At 38.8% G+C, this 16,329-nt stretch overlaps 1 protein-coding gene across 1 annotated transcript in view; it reads right to left on the reverse strand.

Annotated features, from left to right (window-relative positions):
- The window catches only part of SUCLG2 (succinate-CoA ligase GDP-forming subunit beta), a 253,425-nt gene that overhangs the window by 108,680 nt on the left and 128,416 nt on the right, over positions 1-16,329 (reverse strand). Inside the window, exons 5-7 of the mRNA XM_019757202.2 lie at positions 14,859-15,011; positions 12,528-12,617; positions 5,479-5,575 (exon numbers count right to left, since the gene is read on the reverse strand). Of these exons, the coding sequence (XP_019612761.2) occupies positions 5,479-5,575; positions 12,528-12,617; positions 14,859-15,011 (340 nt within the window). The remainder of the gene's footprint in view (positions 1-5,478; positions 5,576-12,527; positions 12,618-14,858; positions 15,012-16,329) is intronic.

Below are 16,329 nucleotides of genomic sequence, written 5' to 3' on the forward strand. Positions count from 1 at the left end.
TCTGTATAGGCTACCAATGGTTTTCAATAAAATGCCATCTCCAGAAAACCTGAGAATTTTCCTACAGGAAAGATTTTAATGGTTGTGGCATTTCAGACTTTGCAATTGATAGAGAAGGAGATTTTTGCTTCAAGTCTGGGGGTGAAAGAGATGCCGCTGTTGATCCTCAAATCATGTGATACCTTTATATAAGGCCAACGTGGCTAAAGATTGGTATAAAACAGCCCAAGTGAGAATGTATTTAAATTAGGGGGTGGCAAAGTATGTCCCTCGGGTCAGCTCAGCACCTGTTTCTGTTTCTGTGGTTCTACTGCAATGCAGCCACATCTATTCATTTACACATCTCTATGGCTGTTGTCCCAAGACAGTCCCACAGCAGAGATGAGAAGTTGCAACAGAGACTATATAGACCTTTACAAAAAGAGGCTGTCACTCCCTGCACGTCACAGTTCTCGTCACACTTGTATATAATAGCCTCAGGTATCATATTAATTATAGTGATGAGAAACTTCTAAAAGTGCATCCTACTAGCTTGAAAACCAAAAAAGTATAACAAACAAACAAAAACGTGCAGCTTGAACAAAAGGAGTAGATTAGTCCCTGAATACTGGACCCTCCAAGTACACTTTCAGAACTGGTGTGTTAAAAATTGATTGATGTCCATGTCAACAGCTGGGCAATAAAATAAACTTGCTTGCTCAGACCTTAGCTTTTTCATTTAATAAAACAACAAACTATGGTAACATGTATTCTGGGAGGTGCTGAGCTTGGTTCTGACATTAAGATTTTCAATGTCACATTAATGAAACCTCAATTCTTTAGAAAATTCAACTTGAACAAAGGCCATTCTGTATACAAAGTGGGTGAAAAAACACACTTATTAATATTTATAAAACAATTTTCACCATCAAAAGCACATTGTTACATGCTTGATAGATTATACAAATGAATTTTCCTTCTGAACAAATATCAAAGAAAGCTGCGGTACTTATATTCATAGGGTGTTTTTGTTGTTTTGTTCAGTGGTGTGAGATTCTGTGAACTAATTCAACAGCCTCCATGAAGCACATGACTGGCAGTTAGCGGCCTCTGACCCTAGAGTTTTAACAGAAGAATGAGCCACGGAATTAAACAAAAGAAAAATACATTTCAGAGGGGAGACTTACACATAAAAGAAACATAAAAACAGCAGGAAATGAGATTGTCATAATTAGTTTGAAAAATAATCTGTCTTCAAGCAACGCACTGCATTTGATTTGTGAGAAGTAACCATAATGTGCTATTGAAATGTGTTTTGCCACAGTGGCCTGAAAATGCTGATACTTTCAAATTAGTCCCCCTTTCCATAAATATTGATGTTCCAAGAGTTGTATACTTTTTAGAACTTTTCTTTAGCTGCTGTGAAAAGAGAAAATAGATACAAGAAGGGAGGGGACTCAGGGGGAGGTAGAGAACTGAAAATGTTCTTGAAAAGAGAGTCTTATGTATAATGAGAGAAACAGAGAGAAACACCCACCAACAACATGGGCAGTTGCTAACACAAAGCAACAGGGTGGTTATTTAGGGAAATGAAGCTGATGCAAGAAAACGATTTGATGTTAACTTATACCCAGCCTTAATTCTCATGGAATGTTGGCCAGATAGTCACTGTTTTGAATTGGGTTTCATTCCATTAGCTCAGTGAATGGATTTGTGCTCCAACGATAAGATGCCTTAGAACACAAATTCTTAATCTTGGGACTACTGACATGTTGGGTGAGATCATTTTCTCTTGGGGATTACTGTGCTGTGCCCTGTAGGATGTTTAGTGACATCCCCGGCCTCTACTCACTAGAAGCAAGTAGCAACCTGCACCCTAAGTTGTGACAAACAAAAGGCATGTTAACTCTAATCATATCAAATCATTATGTTGTATACCTGAAACTAAAATAACGTTATACATCAATTATATCTTAATTTAAAAAAAAATGTCTTTAGACAAATGTCCCCTGGGGGACAAAATTGACTATACACCCTCCCTATTGAGAAACATTATTTTAAAGACACCAAAGAAAGGAGTCTGGGTGCACAAAGATCTAGCTAAAAGTGGGAAGAAATGAAATGGGATGTAAAACATCACACTGGCTTTCAAAATGAATGAATGAATGGATAAGTAGATAAATAATGATTAAAAAAACCTTGCTTCTAACTTGGCCACAGTTTTAATGAATTAATTCTGGCACTGCAATTGGACAAGCAAGGAAAATAGTTAATTTCTCTTTGACTAATTAGCAGTTTACTTTCATTTCAAAAAGTTAGGTCACTCTGGTAGAAAGGTTTTGACTTACTGTCCCTTTTTCCTTTAAGAAACTGCCTTTCTCCTATATCATGTGATTCCAGCTCAGTGATTGGTCTAGGTATGGACATGTGACCAAGCAGGACCAATTAGAAACATTTGAAAAGATTGGTATGGTTGCTCAAAAAGAGTATTGAGAACTAGGGGCAGTCTTTGCTGCTCTCCCTCAGCAAGCCGGGCTGGCAGGCCAAAAATTCCCTTACTCTCTTCATTACTTAAGCCAGTCCACTCCTTGGTTCCCTGTTCTAAGGCAAATAAGTGCCCCTCCCCTACCCGGGGATTTTTTAACTAAAACTAGGCTCACGTAGGTTTCCATCACTAATAACCGTAATTATCCTGATAGTCACTAAACTACATTACAGTCAATAGTGTCAAATTACATTCTTTGAATCAGATTATTAATCACATTGGAAAAAATAGTTCTTTCCGCACATCAAAAATTTCCCATGAGTGACCTAGCAGCGTCGATGTTATTAAGGTCATTGTTCTTCCTTCAACCCAGTCTCATCGCTATACAAATATATGATCGATCACTTGGATTTAAAAAAAAAAATGTTTCTCAACAAGCAATGGAAGACTGAAGAAATTCTCTTACAAAGAGGCTTTACAATGAACAAATTTAAAGTAAAAATGTTTGGTGTGATGCCAAGCTCTTTAAACCTCTCAATTAAAAGAGTAATTATTAAATCAATGTTTTAATGTGAACAGTTGTATGTTCTGCTTTTACTGATCTAAATGAAAAAAAATTAAATATTAAGATTACCAACATTGCTAAGATACAAATGACTGCTTTTACAGCTCCCATATAAAGGATTGCTTTAGGGGGTTGTGACAATGAAGATCAATTTGTACTTTTGGTCATTAATCACCGTTTCCTAATTGGGTTTAATTTGACTACTGCTCATTAGAGTTATAAACCAACACTCTCATTTAATTGTGATTATAATTCAATAGCTGAACTTCTATGGTACAATGAACAAATTAATAGCTAAAGATAATTTTGCTCTTAAAAAGATCACATAAGACTGATGTTTTAATGAACTGTATACATGGAATGTATTTTATGATGATTCCTTCAAAACAGCTCATGGATTTTCCTTTCTCTTAATAATTAAAAAGAAACGTTGAGATTTCACAAGGTTTTACAAATACCTTCTAGGAAAAGGTTCTCACACCCTGTTCCCTGATGCCGACCACAATCTGTGACTAACAACTTCCCAAAGGGTTGAATGAAAAGAATATTAAAACCTGATTGTTATTATCCCACTCCACGGCTGAATTTCCCCCCCCCCTTTTTTTTGAATATGAAATAACCAGGTTGCTTGTGCATACCAGTTTGAAAAGCAATATATGACCTTTAAGAACTTATATTGAACTTCCTTCCCTTTCATTTCTTAGATTTAATTATTATCCACTCAAAGAAGCATGAATTTTGACAGATACTCCCAAACTGGAGACTCCTTCTAGATCACTCAGGTGAAAGCAAATTAATAGTTTAAGAGGGAAAAAGCAGAAAAGAAGGCAGGTCACTATGAGTCAGTCGGGCATATCAGAATCAATACGCACACTATACTGAGAGGCATGGGTTCAACTCCCAGCGCTGGTAACTAGCTGCTCATGGGGGAGTCACATAAATTTTCAATCCTCTATAAAATGGGGATAATGATTTCTAACTTTGCAGGGCTGCTATAATTTATAAAAAAGAATATATGTAAACGTTCATCATAGTGGCTGGCATAAGAGTTTAAAATAAGTGTTTTCTTCCCCTTCCCTACCTCTCTACTGATGATTTCACAGCCAAATGGAATTTTAAAAATATCTATGAATAAGGTACTTTGTTTATAAATGACCTATCACAGAATTTTATCTGGTGGTCCCTTGTGTGAAACATGAAATATACTACTTGCAGTGTCTTCCTAAACATGAACTCTTTGCCTATCCTAATTTGAAATGTTTAAAACAACAACAATGACAACAAAAAGGAAAAAATAGACAAAAAGGTGAACTTTCTTGAACTACCATACCTTTCTTGAACTACCGCTGTGCTACCTGAGCAGAGGAACTGCATTCTCTGAATGTCAGGCACTGGCCTGTTTTGTGTCTGACGGTGGATGCTTACACAAACACCAGTCACCTCATTTTGACAACCTATCTACAAGATAGTTATTTTTACCAACCTTTTGGAGTTAAAAAAAAATCACAAGGTTTAGCCCAGGTCTGTGGCCAGAACACAGCATGTCCAGAATTTGAACCCAGGCCCCTCTGTAAAACACTGAATCGTCCACATTGGTCTAAATTTGGTTGTGTTTACACATAACAGATCACTTCATTTACCAACCCAATGGCAAATCCCTCTTTACTGACTACCCGCAGTACTCTAGGCAGCATGCAAGATATTGGGGTGAAATGTACTAACAAAGATAAGGCTCATGGAACTTACTTCCTGGTACCACTATCTTATCTGCCCCTTCCCCTAACACGTGCACATACACTAGCTTTTGCTATAGAATTAATAAGAACACCATTGAATACTTGGCTATGCAAGACCAAGTGTAGTGGTGGTGGGTGCTCACATATAAAACAGCTGTTTACACTCTACAAGTACCAGATGGTTAAGAAACACCTTCCCCACAAAAATGTCTCCTTCTCCCTGCTGAAGCAGAAGCTCGTAATCAACTACGGCGAAAGCCCTGGACAGTGAGGCACTAAGGCCTTCGCCATGAGGATGTAAATCCAGCAGGGGTCACAAGAGGAATTTATGCAGATTTAGGGAAACTAGAACGCTTTCAGAGGTTCCAGTTCCATAAAAGCAGGTACATTCATTATACCCAAGTGCAGGGCTCCTGTTTCCATCCAAATCTTTACCACAGTGATGGCCCTCAAAAAATATTGGGTGCTGGTAGATGGATGTTTCTAAATAAAACAAGAAGTAGCTTCCTCTGAGGCTTGGCATTTGGCTACAAACAAACTCAAGTGCTGAAATGTTCAACTGCGTCAGGGGAACATTTGAGATGATGGCAGAAATTAAATTACTGAAAGAAATTAAGGCAAAGGTGCTGCTACAGTCTTTTGTACAATTTAATTTATAGTTTGCAAAACCGATTCTATTAATTTGTTTTCTCTTATTTATTTATTTGTTTTACCTTGTCCTTCTGGAGTTTCACCAAAGGGGTTCACTTCCACCTGAGTTGCGTCAATTTTCAGGAAGAGATTATACAGCTTCTTAATTTGATCTGCAGCCTAAATGCGATCAAATGAAATGAAATCACATCAAAGCAGTAAACGAACATTTATTTTGCTGGATTAATGAAACCTTAAAAATCACAAGTTCTGTCTTTATTTTCAGTTAGGTTTTCTGAAGGGAAAAAAAACAGGAAAGCTAATTATTTTCATTTCCACTGCTATTCATTAGAAGGAATGGTGCAACTTTCCTCCAGACACCAGAAAAAACCATTACCAAGAAAACAAAATACTTTCAGTATGGCTTAAAAATGCTGTTAATCTTTCTGCAAATTATCATGTCCCTATTAGCCGAGCTATACCACGATATGAGCTACAGTCATTAATACAAACAAGCTCCATTTAAGAAAAGGTAAACATGATTTTGAGAGTTTATAATGACTAGGTTTTCCTAATTAGGCTGGAATAAAACAGTTATTATATTCATCAATCCAAACGTATAATCTGTGAAACAACAATTACTGAGTGTCTAATGGAAATTGTTGCAAGACAGGAAGATGAAAGTCCTAAACAGTACAGTTACAGAACAGCACAGTTCAAACTGACAACAGTTTGTCCCAAAGGCTTAAACCACAAAGAACAAGAATATCCAGTTTCCCTCATGTTATGTCTGACTTCATTTTTCTCACTCTGCTTGAAGTTCACTCACTCATTCTGTTCAACCCAGATTTATTAACTGCCTATGTTACAGCAGGCTGGCATTGTGTGAAATGGGGCTAGGGGAAGACACCATAACTGAGGCATGACACCACCCTGGAAAGCTTGTACCGCCAGTGTACACAGCCTGTGACGCAACACAGCCACACTGTGCAGTCATGGCTGAATGTAGGCTATCAGTCACATTCTTGACTCCACCTTACTTCCTAGCCATGGTTTTCCCTTTGCCCCATTTTTGCTCATTGTTCCAGCCCTGCATAATTTGCCCTCAGAACCATATCCTGCTTTTTCCCATGTCTACTCTGTATATGCGGGAGTTGACACTCGTAGGCTGTTTCCCAAGGCTCTTGGGCCAGCTGGCTTCCAGCTCAGTCCAGCCAATGGGAAGTAGCAGTGGGAGACAAGAGGTGGGAGGTAAGGCAAAGCTGGAGTATTTCGTCCCTTCTGTTTCTGCCTTGGGCAACCTCTCCTCTTCTGACTTCAGCTCCTACAAGAGAGGCCCACCGGGCTCTAGCTTCTGTATCCCAATGTCCAGTAACATCACTGCCTCACCGTGCTCCTGTAGCATGCAGGTAGCAACAGTTTCCTGTTGTTGTTTAGCTCTGACTAGCCTCTCTGTGCACACTGAAATGTCTCAGCTCTTACAACATCTATACATCTATGTAACTAATTCCTTAGAATAAAGTCCCACTGGGGTAAATATTAAGAGTGGTTTCTTTGCTCCAATATTGACTGAAGAACTCCTGGAGATGTAATTCATGTTATCTTAATTTATTATATATATATATATGAACTATATATAGATATATATATTTGTGAAATATATATGGATACATATTTGTGAACTTCCTTAAATCCTAATTTGAAACCCAGTGCACATAAACAAATGTACATAATGAGTAAGACTAAATATTTTTTAACATTAATTTTTTTCAGGCTAGATAATACATGTACATGATACAAAATTCCCAAAGCCACAAGGGTCTCCCTCTGAATCTTCACCAAACTGCACAGCCACCAGGTCCCCATATCAACTCCTGCAGTGGCCACCTTACTAGTTGGTGCTAAATTGAGAGATATTCTATGCATATGCAAGTGGTATGCATATTCTTCATTCATCTTTTTTAAAAAACCAAATTTGGTTCTATTCCTTCTTTCTTTACTTAATAGATTTTAGAGAGCCTTCATCAGCAACATAAATAGAGCTATCTTAACCTTTTAAATGGCTGCATCATAAAGTATCATAACTCATTTAACCTGTCTTTTTAATAATAGCCTTTGGTTTCTAATACTTGACATTCCTTCAAATGGTGCCTTCCTTATTTCTGTATGCGTATCATACATGCGATTAAACATCTGCAGGATAAATTTCCAGGAGTGGAGCAAAAAGGGGGGGGTGAGCATTTTAGTAATAAACATTATCGTAAATTGTTCTTACAGTAGAAGTTGTCACTAATCTCCCTTCTCACAAACCAGGATCATGGAGACTGTTGTTCCCCTCACGATCATCGGCTAACTGGATCTTTGCCAGTGAGCTAGGGGGAAAATGGGGATTTTATATACAGTTTTAACTTGAATTGCTCTTATTAAGGAATGAATTTGAGAATTATTCTATGAGCTTAAGAAACATTTGTATTTCCTTTTCTGTGAATTTTGCCCATTTTCTGTTGAGGTTTTAGTCTTTTTCTTATTACTTTATAAGAGGTGTTTTTACATGAGGGGAATTAGCTCTTTATCTCATTTCAATTGCAAATATTTTCCTCTTTTAACATTTATCTTTTGTCCATGTTTTTGTCACTTCTGCCACATGGGAATTTTATAATAATGTCATTCTTTTCTTTTATAGCTTCTGACTTTTTGTCAGACTTTACAAAGGCTGGTCCCACTCTGAGAGTGTTAAAACAATCCTCCCATTATTTCTTCAAATACTCTTTAAGATTTCCTATATTTAATGTTTACTTTTTTATAAAAACCCAAACAGATTTTATTTGAGTTATAGTGCAAAGCTGATAAGTAACACACTGTTGAATATTTTTGTACGTTGAGGGATTTTCTAGGTCATCGATATGAGCTTGTACTGTGAGTGCATGAGACGCACGCGTGTGTCCTGGACGCCATGACTGTGCTTACACAGCCTCTGCAGAGTCACGCTCAATAAACAATGGCTGAATTAATGAGTAACTTGTAGTAAGGAGAAACTACATTACAGAAATAACTTCTGGGTGCATACATATAGAAGATCTTACCCCAGCTACTTTAAAACTTGCTTTTTAAAAATATGCGCATAATGTACAACTCACATCTCAATCATTTTTAAGCATACAGTTCAGCAGTGTCAATTATATTTACATTTCAATCGTATTTACATTTTTGTGCAACCAAGCTCCAGAAATGTTTTCATCCTGCAAAACTGAAACTCTATACCCATTCTCCCCGCCCCCAGGCTGACAACCACCACTCTACTTTTTGTCATATGATTTTTACTATTCTAGATTCTTCATATAAATGGAATCATACTAATTTGTCTTTTTGTGACTGGTTGATTTCACTTAGCACAATGTCGAAGGCTCATCCATACTGCAGCACATATCAGAACCTTCCCCAAATTTCCATGTTATGTATCTACCACATTTGGTTTATCCACTCATCTGTCAATGAGTGGCTGGGTTGCTTCCAAACTTCTTAAGCCTGTATCAACCTCACTTAACACAAAGCCTGAATTTTCTGCACATTAATGTCACTGTAATTACACATTAACCTTGCATTAGGGAGGTATTCGCTATTATAATTGTTTATTCTTGTACAAAGACAACCTATAAACAGGTTTTGAGCAGGCTGACATGATTAGATCTGTGTTGTAAGACCTGCATGGGAGAACCAGCCTGGCTTGGGGGCCCAACTGCCTCGTTCCAGAGGCTACAGGCTAATGACTGCAGGGGTGGGGCAGGGAATGTGTCCATCAAGCAGGTGTAATTAAAGGGAAGGGCAGGGCCTGTGGCAAGTTGAGGTAGCTGCCCTGCTTTCTAGATGTGTTCCAATTTAAACAATAAACACTTGTCAAAGGAACATTCTTCTGGGTAATTAACAAGCAGCCAGTTGACTACTGCTACCTGCTCCCTCAGTGCATAACCACACCGTAGAGAAAAACTGTTTTCTTTCCTGCTTTTTAACCAATTAGTTATTTTAAGGTTGTTAAGCAATTAAAGAAATTAAAATGCCTAAAATCAAATATCCTTCAGGCCATATGCTGGAAACCCTGACAATTTAGAAGTATCTTCAAAATATTTTAACAGGTTAAACAATTTTAAATACTCTTCTTGCATTCCAGAAACTAATATTATCAGTGTTCACATGTGGTTCCTAAAGCTAGACAAAGGTACAAACCATGCCTAGCGATGTCTGGATCATTCCATCAGCTTCAATCCTACAGGCACATGTTGACAAGTCATGGTGCCAGTGTTTTCAGAAATTAGTAGCATAGATCATAACTAAGACACAGTTGAGAAACTTGAATTTTGAGTCATATTCAATTTTTCTGCTTTAGTCTTTTCAACCAATTCTTGCGGAAGTAGATTTTTATCAGGAACACATAGTTGCTAGTTTTTATGCAAGATGGTATTTATTTTTATTAAACCTTACGTCTCATTTTAGAGATAACAGGCATGAGTCACAGGAAAGATATTAAATCTACAAGATAGTTACTTTACATGTGGTTCATCCATGAGTGAGGTACCTCCAAATGCCTAAACTCCATCCTAGAATGAAAATTAAATAAGTTTCAAAGTCATACTGAATCTAAGGGACCTCTAAGATAACATTTCTTTATCAAAGAATCATAAATTGGTAATCTGGATCATTTAAAATGATTTCTCTTCTCAGGTGCCTCCTCCACTGGCTTTCCAGAGCATTTCACCAATCCCCATGGCTTCAGGAAGCATCATAAAACAGAAATTCCCAAATCTACAACCCCAGTGTAGTATTCCTTAGTACCTGTGCCATATATTCCATCTTCTACTGTACAAATATAACCAGGGTCCCTAATGAACAAATTCTAACACATCTGCATTTGAGATCGCCCTCTTTCTCTCTCCCCTTCACATATTCTCTTCCTATAACCACTGCCAGTGCGCTGACCTCCACTGCTCTGTGAGCCCCTGAAGAAGAATGGCCATCACTCTTCGTCTTTGTTCCCCAGGGCCCAGCACCAACTCAGTGTTCACTCCAATTTTGCTGAGCAAATGAAGATTTAAAGCCTTGTATGTAGTCAGCAATGAAAGAAGAAAAAATATGAATGAAAAAATGTCTGTCCTTTCCTTGACATAAGCTAAAAATACCATGACAATTAGCTAGGAATGACACCTGAGAACGTGCATGTTCACCTTCCTTCTGTAGCTAACTCACTGAAAACCTAGAGTGTTCGGGACACTGGGAAAACATAATTTAGCCATTTAACGGCTATAAATAACTCTTAATTTTCTCTTATAATATTGGGGTCGGGGGTGTCTTCTGATGAATGTAATATTATTCCTGCCTGCTTTAGAACTCTCTGCCATGTTCAGCTCCTGAGCTTTTCAACCCTGTGGTCAGCAAATTCATTCTCCTGACAGCAATCTATCGCTAACTCCTGAGGAAGCTCTTCCACGTGAACATCGTACATGTGTCGTCTCACGTGGTCACACATGTGACGGCTATTTCTTGGGCACTTATGTATCTGCAAAGCACTCTGCTGTGAGGAAGGTCGAAAAGTCCCTGCTGTGGCACAGATTGGGATACAGCAACAAGGATTGCACAAGGAAGAGAAATACAGATGTGCAAAGGGACATGGAGAACAGAAACGGGATTGCTGAGCACACTGCGCTGACCGGAGGACAGCAGGGAGAACACATGCCTGTGGGAGCGTGGCTGGGTGACCATCACCCACACACACGAAGCCTCTTAGTAAATAATATAGTTATGGCATCGTTCTCAAGAGGTAAAACGAACCATGGTGGCCATGACCCAGGAATCGTCCCCTATCTTCCTTTCAGAAGATCACCCCCTGCCCCTCGGCATCTCTTTGCCAGACTCAGTGCCTCTAATTGCCCCCTGAATCCCGAATCTTTATGTCTCCCACTGAGGTTTAGTCCCAGATGAACCCGTCCCCTTTGACCTCCTGAATCTTTTGCTTTCCAAGGGAGCTTTTCCTCCCATCTTCAAATACGTGCTCTCTTCTCTGAATTTAAACATATATATATATACTCAAGACTTATTCTGCTTCACTTTTCTATGATTTGCCTTATTGTCACTCCTAAACCTCTAGAAATAGAATCAATCAACAGAAAAAGTAAAGACAAAAAGAAAATTGACTGTTTTGTGGGAGGAATGCTGCCCAACTAACTTACAGGAAATGCTCTGTAACCATCCCAGAGCCTTAGGGGAACACACACCCACACCCCCAACCCCCCCCACACACACACACAGTAAGGAAGGAGGTAAAAATAGCCACTGAACTGTTCTGACTGAGCGGAGGGACGAGGACACTTGGCCATGCAGACGTGCGCTGAGGCTGCGCGGGCTGGACCAAGGGCACTGCAGGACTGTGATGTTCAAGACAGATGCTCCCCTAATGACTCTGAGTCCAATTTTTCTGTCTTTCAAACCAAGGGATGTAATTACTAAATTGGCATATTTTAAGCTCTTTTCAGTGAAATATCACCTTCATGCCACCTCAGTACACATCTTAAATGGTCATTAGCTATGAAAGAATAGCAATCAGTTAAGTAAAGTGAACTGTTAACAACAATAACAACTGACCTCTCAGGAGGACGAATAGCACTTTCACACAACTGCGTGCTCAGTCCTCACACGGACCCTCTCAGCTAGGATTTCATCATCCCCATTTTACAGATGATGAAACTGACCCTAGATGGGCTGAATCACACACGTGCAGGGGAGCAGTACAGGATTCCAACTCAGGTCTGCCTGAGTCCACAGCCTGTGCTTCTCGCCACTACGCTGCCTCTTGTAATTCACGGGCTGGAGCTGCAATGCTACAGAAAAAACAGAGACTAACATACATAATGTGTCTGCAGGTGAAACACACTCGCACACATCTCTTATACACACACGTAATAAATGTCCTCTTTTGGAACACCAGGAAAATATTTTCTTTATCATAAACAGCTAGAGGGAAAAATAACATAAAACAACAAATAATCTTATTTTGTGGTCATCACAAACATTAGAGACAATTAAGCAAGGTCGCAAATGTTGTCTGAAACAAGTCAGACACACTGGCCTCCAATCGCTCCAGTACCTGGTTTTTCAAAGGCCCAAGGAAGCCTAGATTTTCTGCCATCCGCTGAGCTTGGCTGTCCTGCATCCCTTCGATAATGTCAATTTGCTCCTGGTAAAAACAAATCAAATAAACAAAATTCAGATCGTCAAGTGAGAAGACTTACAACCTCAAAAGAAAAATGCTTCATATTTATTTGCAAATGACTAATTAAAGTGTGGCACGTTTCCAGAGATCTCTGAGTGGGTCTACTGCAGCTGCCTATAGGGTATGTTTTAATTAGCAGACCATCTATAAAACAGCCTTTCCAAAAACTATATAATTCTTCAGGGTGGCATGTTGACAAGACAATCGGATGCCAGTTTTCACTTTTAATTACTATACAGATGGCATTGACGAATATTTAGGCAGTAAATTTTTATGACATCTTTGGAAGCCGTCCAAAGGAAGGTTTTCCTGCCTCATATTGCTATTCAGTTTAGAGCTTGTCACATAGGTTAAATATTACCTTATTATGATTTACACACTCTGTTGATGATGACAATTATGAATATCTTAGCTCTACAAAGTGCCATTTGCTCCTAGGTACTAAGCACTGCTTATATGTGTACATTATTTCATGCATTCTCTTAACAAATGGAATGACTTTTTTTTTAATTAAATATATTGGGGTGACATTGGTTAGTAAAATTACATAGGTTTCAAGTGTACAATTCTGTATTACATCATCTATATATTGCATTGTGTGTTCACCACCATATATTTGACCCCCTTTACCCTCTTCCACCCCCATCCTCCCTTACCCTCTGGTAACCACTAAACTATTGTCTGTGTCTATGAGTTTTGTTTGTTTGTTTGTTTGTCTTGTTCCTTTGTTGTTTCCAGTTTTATATCCCACATATGAATGAAGTCATATGGTTCTAGACTTTTTCTGCCTGACTTAGTTCGCTTATGATAATCTCAGGATCCAGCCATATTGTCGCTTTTCTTATGGCAGAGTAGTGGAATGGCTTGTTCTAAGTCATGTTAATTTTGAAAATGTCTGGGTATTACAGGTATCCCCACTTTCTGAAAGCTTGCTTTACACCACTTCGCTTTCACTTTTACCAAAAAAAAAAAAAAAAAAAAGAAAACAAAAAAAAAGAAAAGTGAATACAGGCAGTGCACCTTGAGCCAAGAGAGTCCCGCCAAGTCCTCCTCCAAGGACCACATTCAACGTCTCAGCATCAAGCCACCAGAGCTTTGATCTGTATTTGTGAGAATCTCTGCTTCATCTTAATTTATTTTGTGCCTCATTAGCAAGATGTGTCCTAGCAAAGCTTCTTTGCTTCATGCTATTTTGGCTTATAAAAGGTTCCATAGGAAAACTCTACCTTTGAATAGCGGGGTTAACCTGTATTCGCAAACCAGCCTGTAAAGTCTCAATTTAACTTCCAAGACAGTAAACTTGAATACATAACATTGACAAAAATATTTTCAAACCAAATTATCAGTACTTTACACAAAGAGGTTCAAGAAGTGAATGTCCCACTTTTTGAAAGGAAACAAAATCACTTTCTAAATGAAATAGTATTTCTGCTAGAAATTTTGAATGTGATTTTTTTGACACGAAGAGCCCAGAATTAAAAACTGGAATTACAGCTCAGAAGTCCTTATATTTTCCTTAGATTTTCCTTCCCACAGCTGAAGTAGGTGCAGTGCATTTTATATGCACCACCTGGTTTCATCCTCACAATTCTATGGAATGGCATTACCCCAATTTTAATTTTACTGATTCAAAAAATAAAGCTTAGAAACATTGAGAAACTGGCCGGCTAGTTAGTATGTGACCTCAGATATCTCTGACTAGAAACTAATCTTAATGAAAGGAAAAAGGTTTAAAGGCTTGAAAGATACAAAGAATCTGGACCTTAGAAGGCTTCTATTTCACATCAGTAGTGTTGAGAGACACCAAGGCAGTCTCCAGTCCATATCTGGTCTCCCGAGAGAGATTTTTCTAGATCACACATGCTGTTAAGTAGGTAACAAGAGGAAATTGAAATGTCCCAGTCCTCTTCCACTGCTTAATTCTTGAGGCAGGTTTGATGGAAAAGAGTGAGTGTGGGAGAAAAGGCAGGAAGGAGGAAAGAAGGAAGGGAGGGAAGGGAGAAGCAAAGAAAAAACCTTGAATGGTGAATACCTTGGTTCTACCAACTTTCCACTGGATGCCCAGGAATAAAAAGAACTCACTATCTTCATGCCTTAAATTCCAGAAAGAGATGTATTGCTACCAGCTCAGACTCCACATTAAATATTTAATAGCTTCTATAACAGCAATCGATGAACACAGCACAGACAGGAATCAAAACGTACCTTAAAAATAAGTTCTGGATTTGAAGCTGCCACCTCTTCAATGTCAACGCCCCCTTGGGGGCTGCCCACCAGTACAGGGCCGTTGCAGGACCGGTCCATCAGAATTGCAAGGTAGGTTTCTCTGGAAATGTTCAAGGCTTCAGCAACCATCACCTACCACATTAGCAGTAAACTCAAATTAATTCAGCATCAAACTGCTTTCCATTTCGAAATCTATTCAAACTTGCTACACAAGCCAAATGGCTTCCTTTTCAGGCTCTTTAAACCCAGGGAGTGAGCTTCCAGAGATTTGATAGTTCTGCTCTCACAGTACACGGTGCCCATTTTCACCTCCTTAATTGATCCTGTTAACTTGTTCAAGTGACAGGTATTGGTTTGCCTCAAGAAACCTTCCTACTTGAATCTTTTTTTCTTCCTTGAGAACCCTGACACCCAAGAAAAATTCCAGGGAAGCAGCTGTAATTTTAATTTGAGACATTATCAGTACAAATGTATTATCACACTGATTTTTCTCAAATTGCACTGGTGGAAAACCAAGCTTGGTTGCCAAAGATGAATTATTTTTACAGTATGCCTCATAGATTTGTATACTTCTGTCCCTTGGATCACTGTACTTTTATTTCAATTTATAGTTTGTTTTAAATTACAAACATAATATTTCCTTGTTCAAAATTAATGCAAGTGATACCAAAAGTATATACCATGTTTCCCCAAAAATAAGACCAGGTTTTATATTAATTTTTGCTCCAAAAGATGCATTAGGCCGTATTTTCAGGGGCTGTCTTATTTTTTTCATGTACAAGAATCTACATTTATTCAAATACAATCATGTCATCTTCTTCTGGAACATCGTCATAACGTACTAAATGCGTCCGTCTGGCTGATGATCTTAACTGGGCTTATTTTCGGTGTAGGACTTATTTTAGGGGCAACACAGTAAACAGGAGACAGTGAAAGCAGCCCCCTGCTGCACATATATGCCCTCCTGGGCCTCAGTGGTCAGCATTTTCATGAGACGACATGGAACCTCTGAGATAATCAGAAAAGTCGCCCCTTCCTCTGGGAGGATGTGATCACATGCCAGGACCATGAGTACACAAGAGGCGAGTGGGGTGGAAGGACGTGTGCCCCACTCACGGTCTCAGCCAGGTGTGCTTTCGCTCTGTGCCACCTTACTCACTCTGCAGAGCAACCCTATCAGGAAGAACCACTATCAACTTTTGGGCCTTTTTCCTATGCATCTGCAAGCACAACAGCCATTGAATGGTCCTGCACGAGCAGGCACATGACGTATACTTGAATATCTGCCTGTCTTCTTGCTTTTAATCTTAATACTACAACTCAGACATCTCTCCAAGTTTCTCTCTCTTCGTTGTGACAATATGGTACCTACATGTCAATATTTATTTAGCCATGTCCCTAAATTTATATGGGCTTCAACTTTTCTAAAATGTTATTCTGGTGATTATTT

This window comes from Rhinolophus sinicus, linkage group LG10 (genome assembly GCF_036562045.2).
Source record: "Rhinolophus sinicus isolate RSC01 linkage group LG10, ASM3656204v1, whole genome shotgun sequence".
NCBI lineage: Eukaryota > Metazoa > Chordata > Mammalia > Chiroptera > Rhinolophidae > Rhinolophus > Rhinolophus sinicus.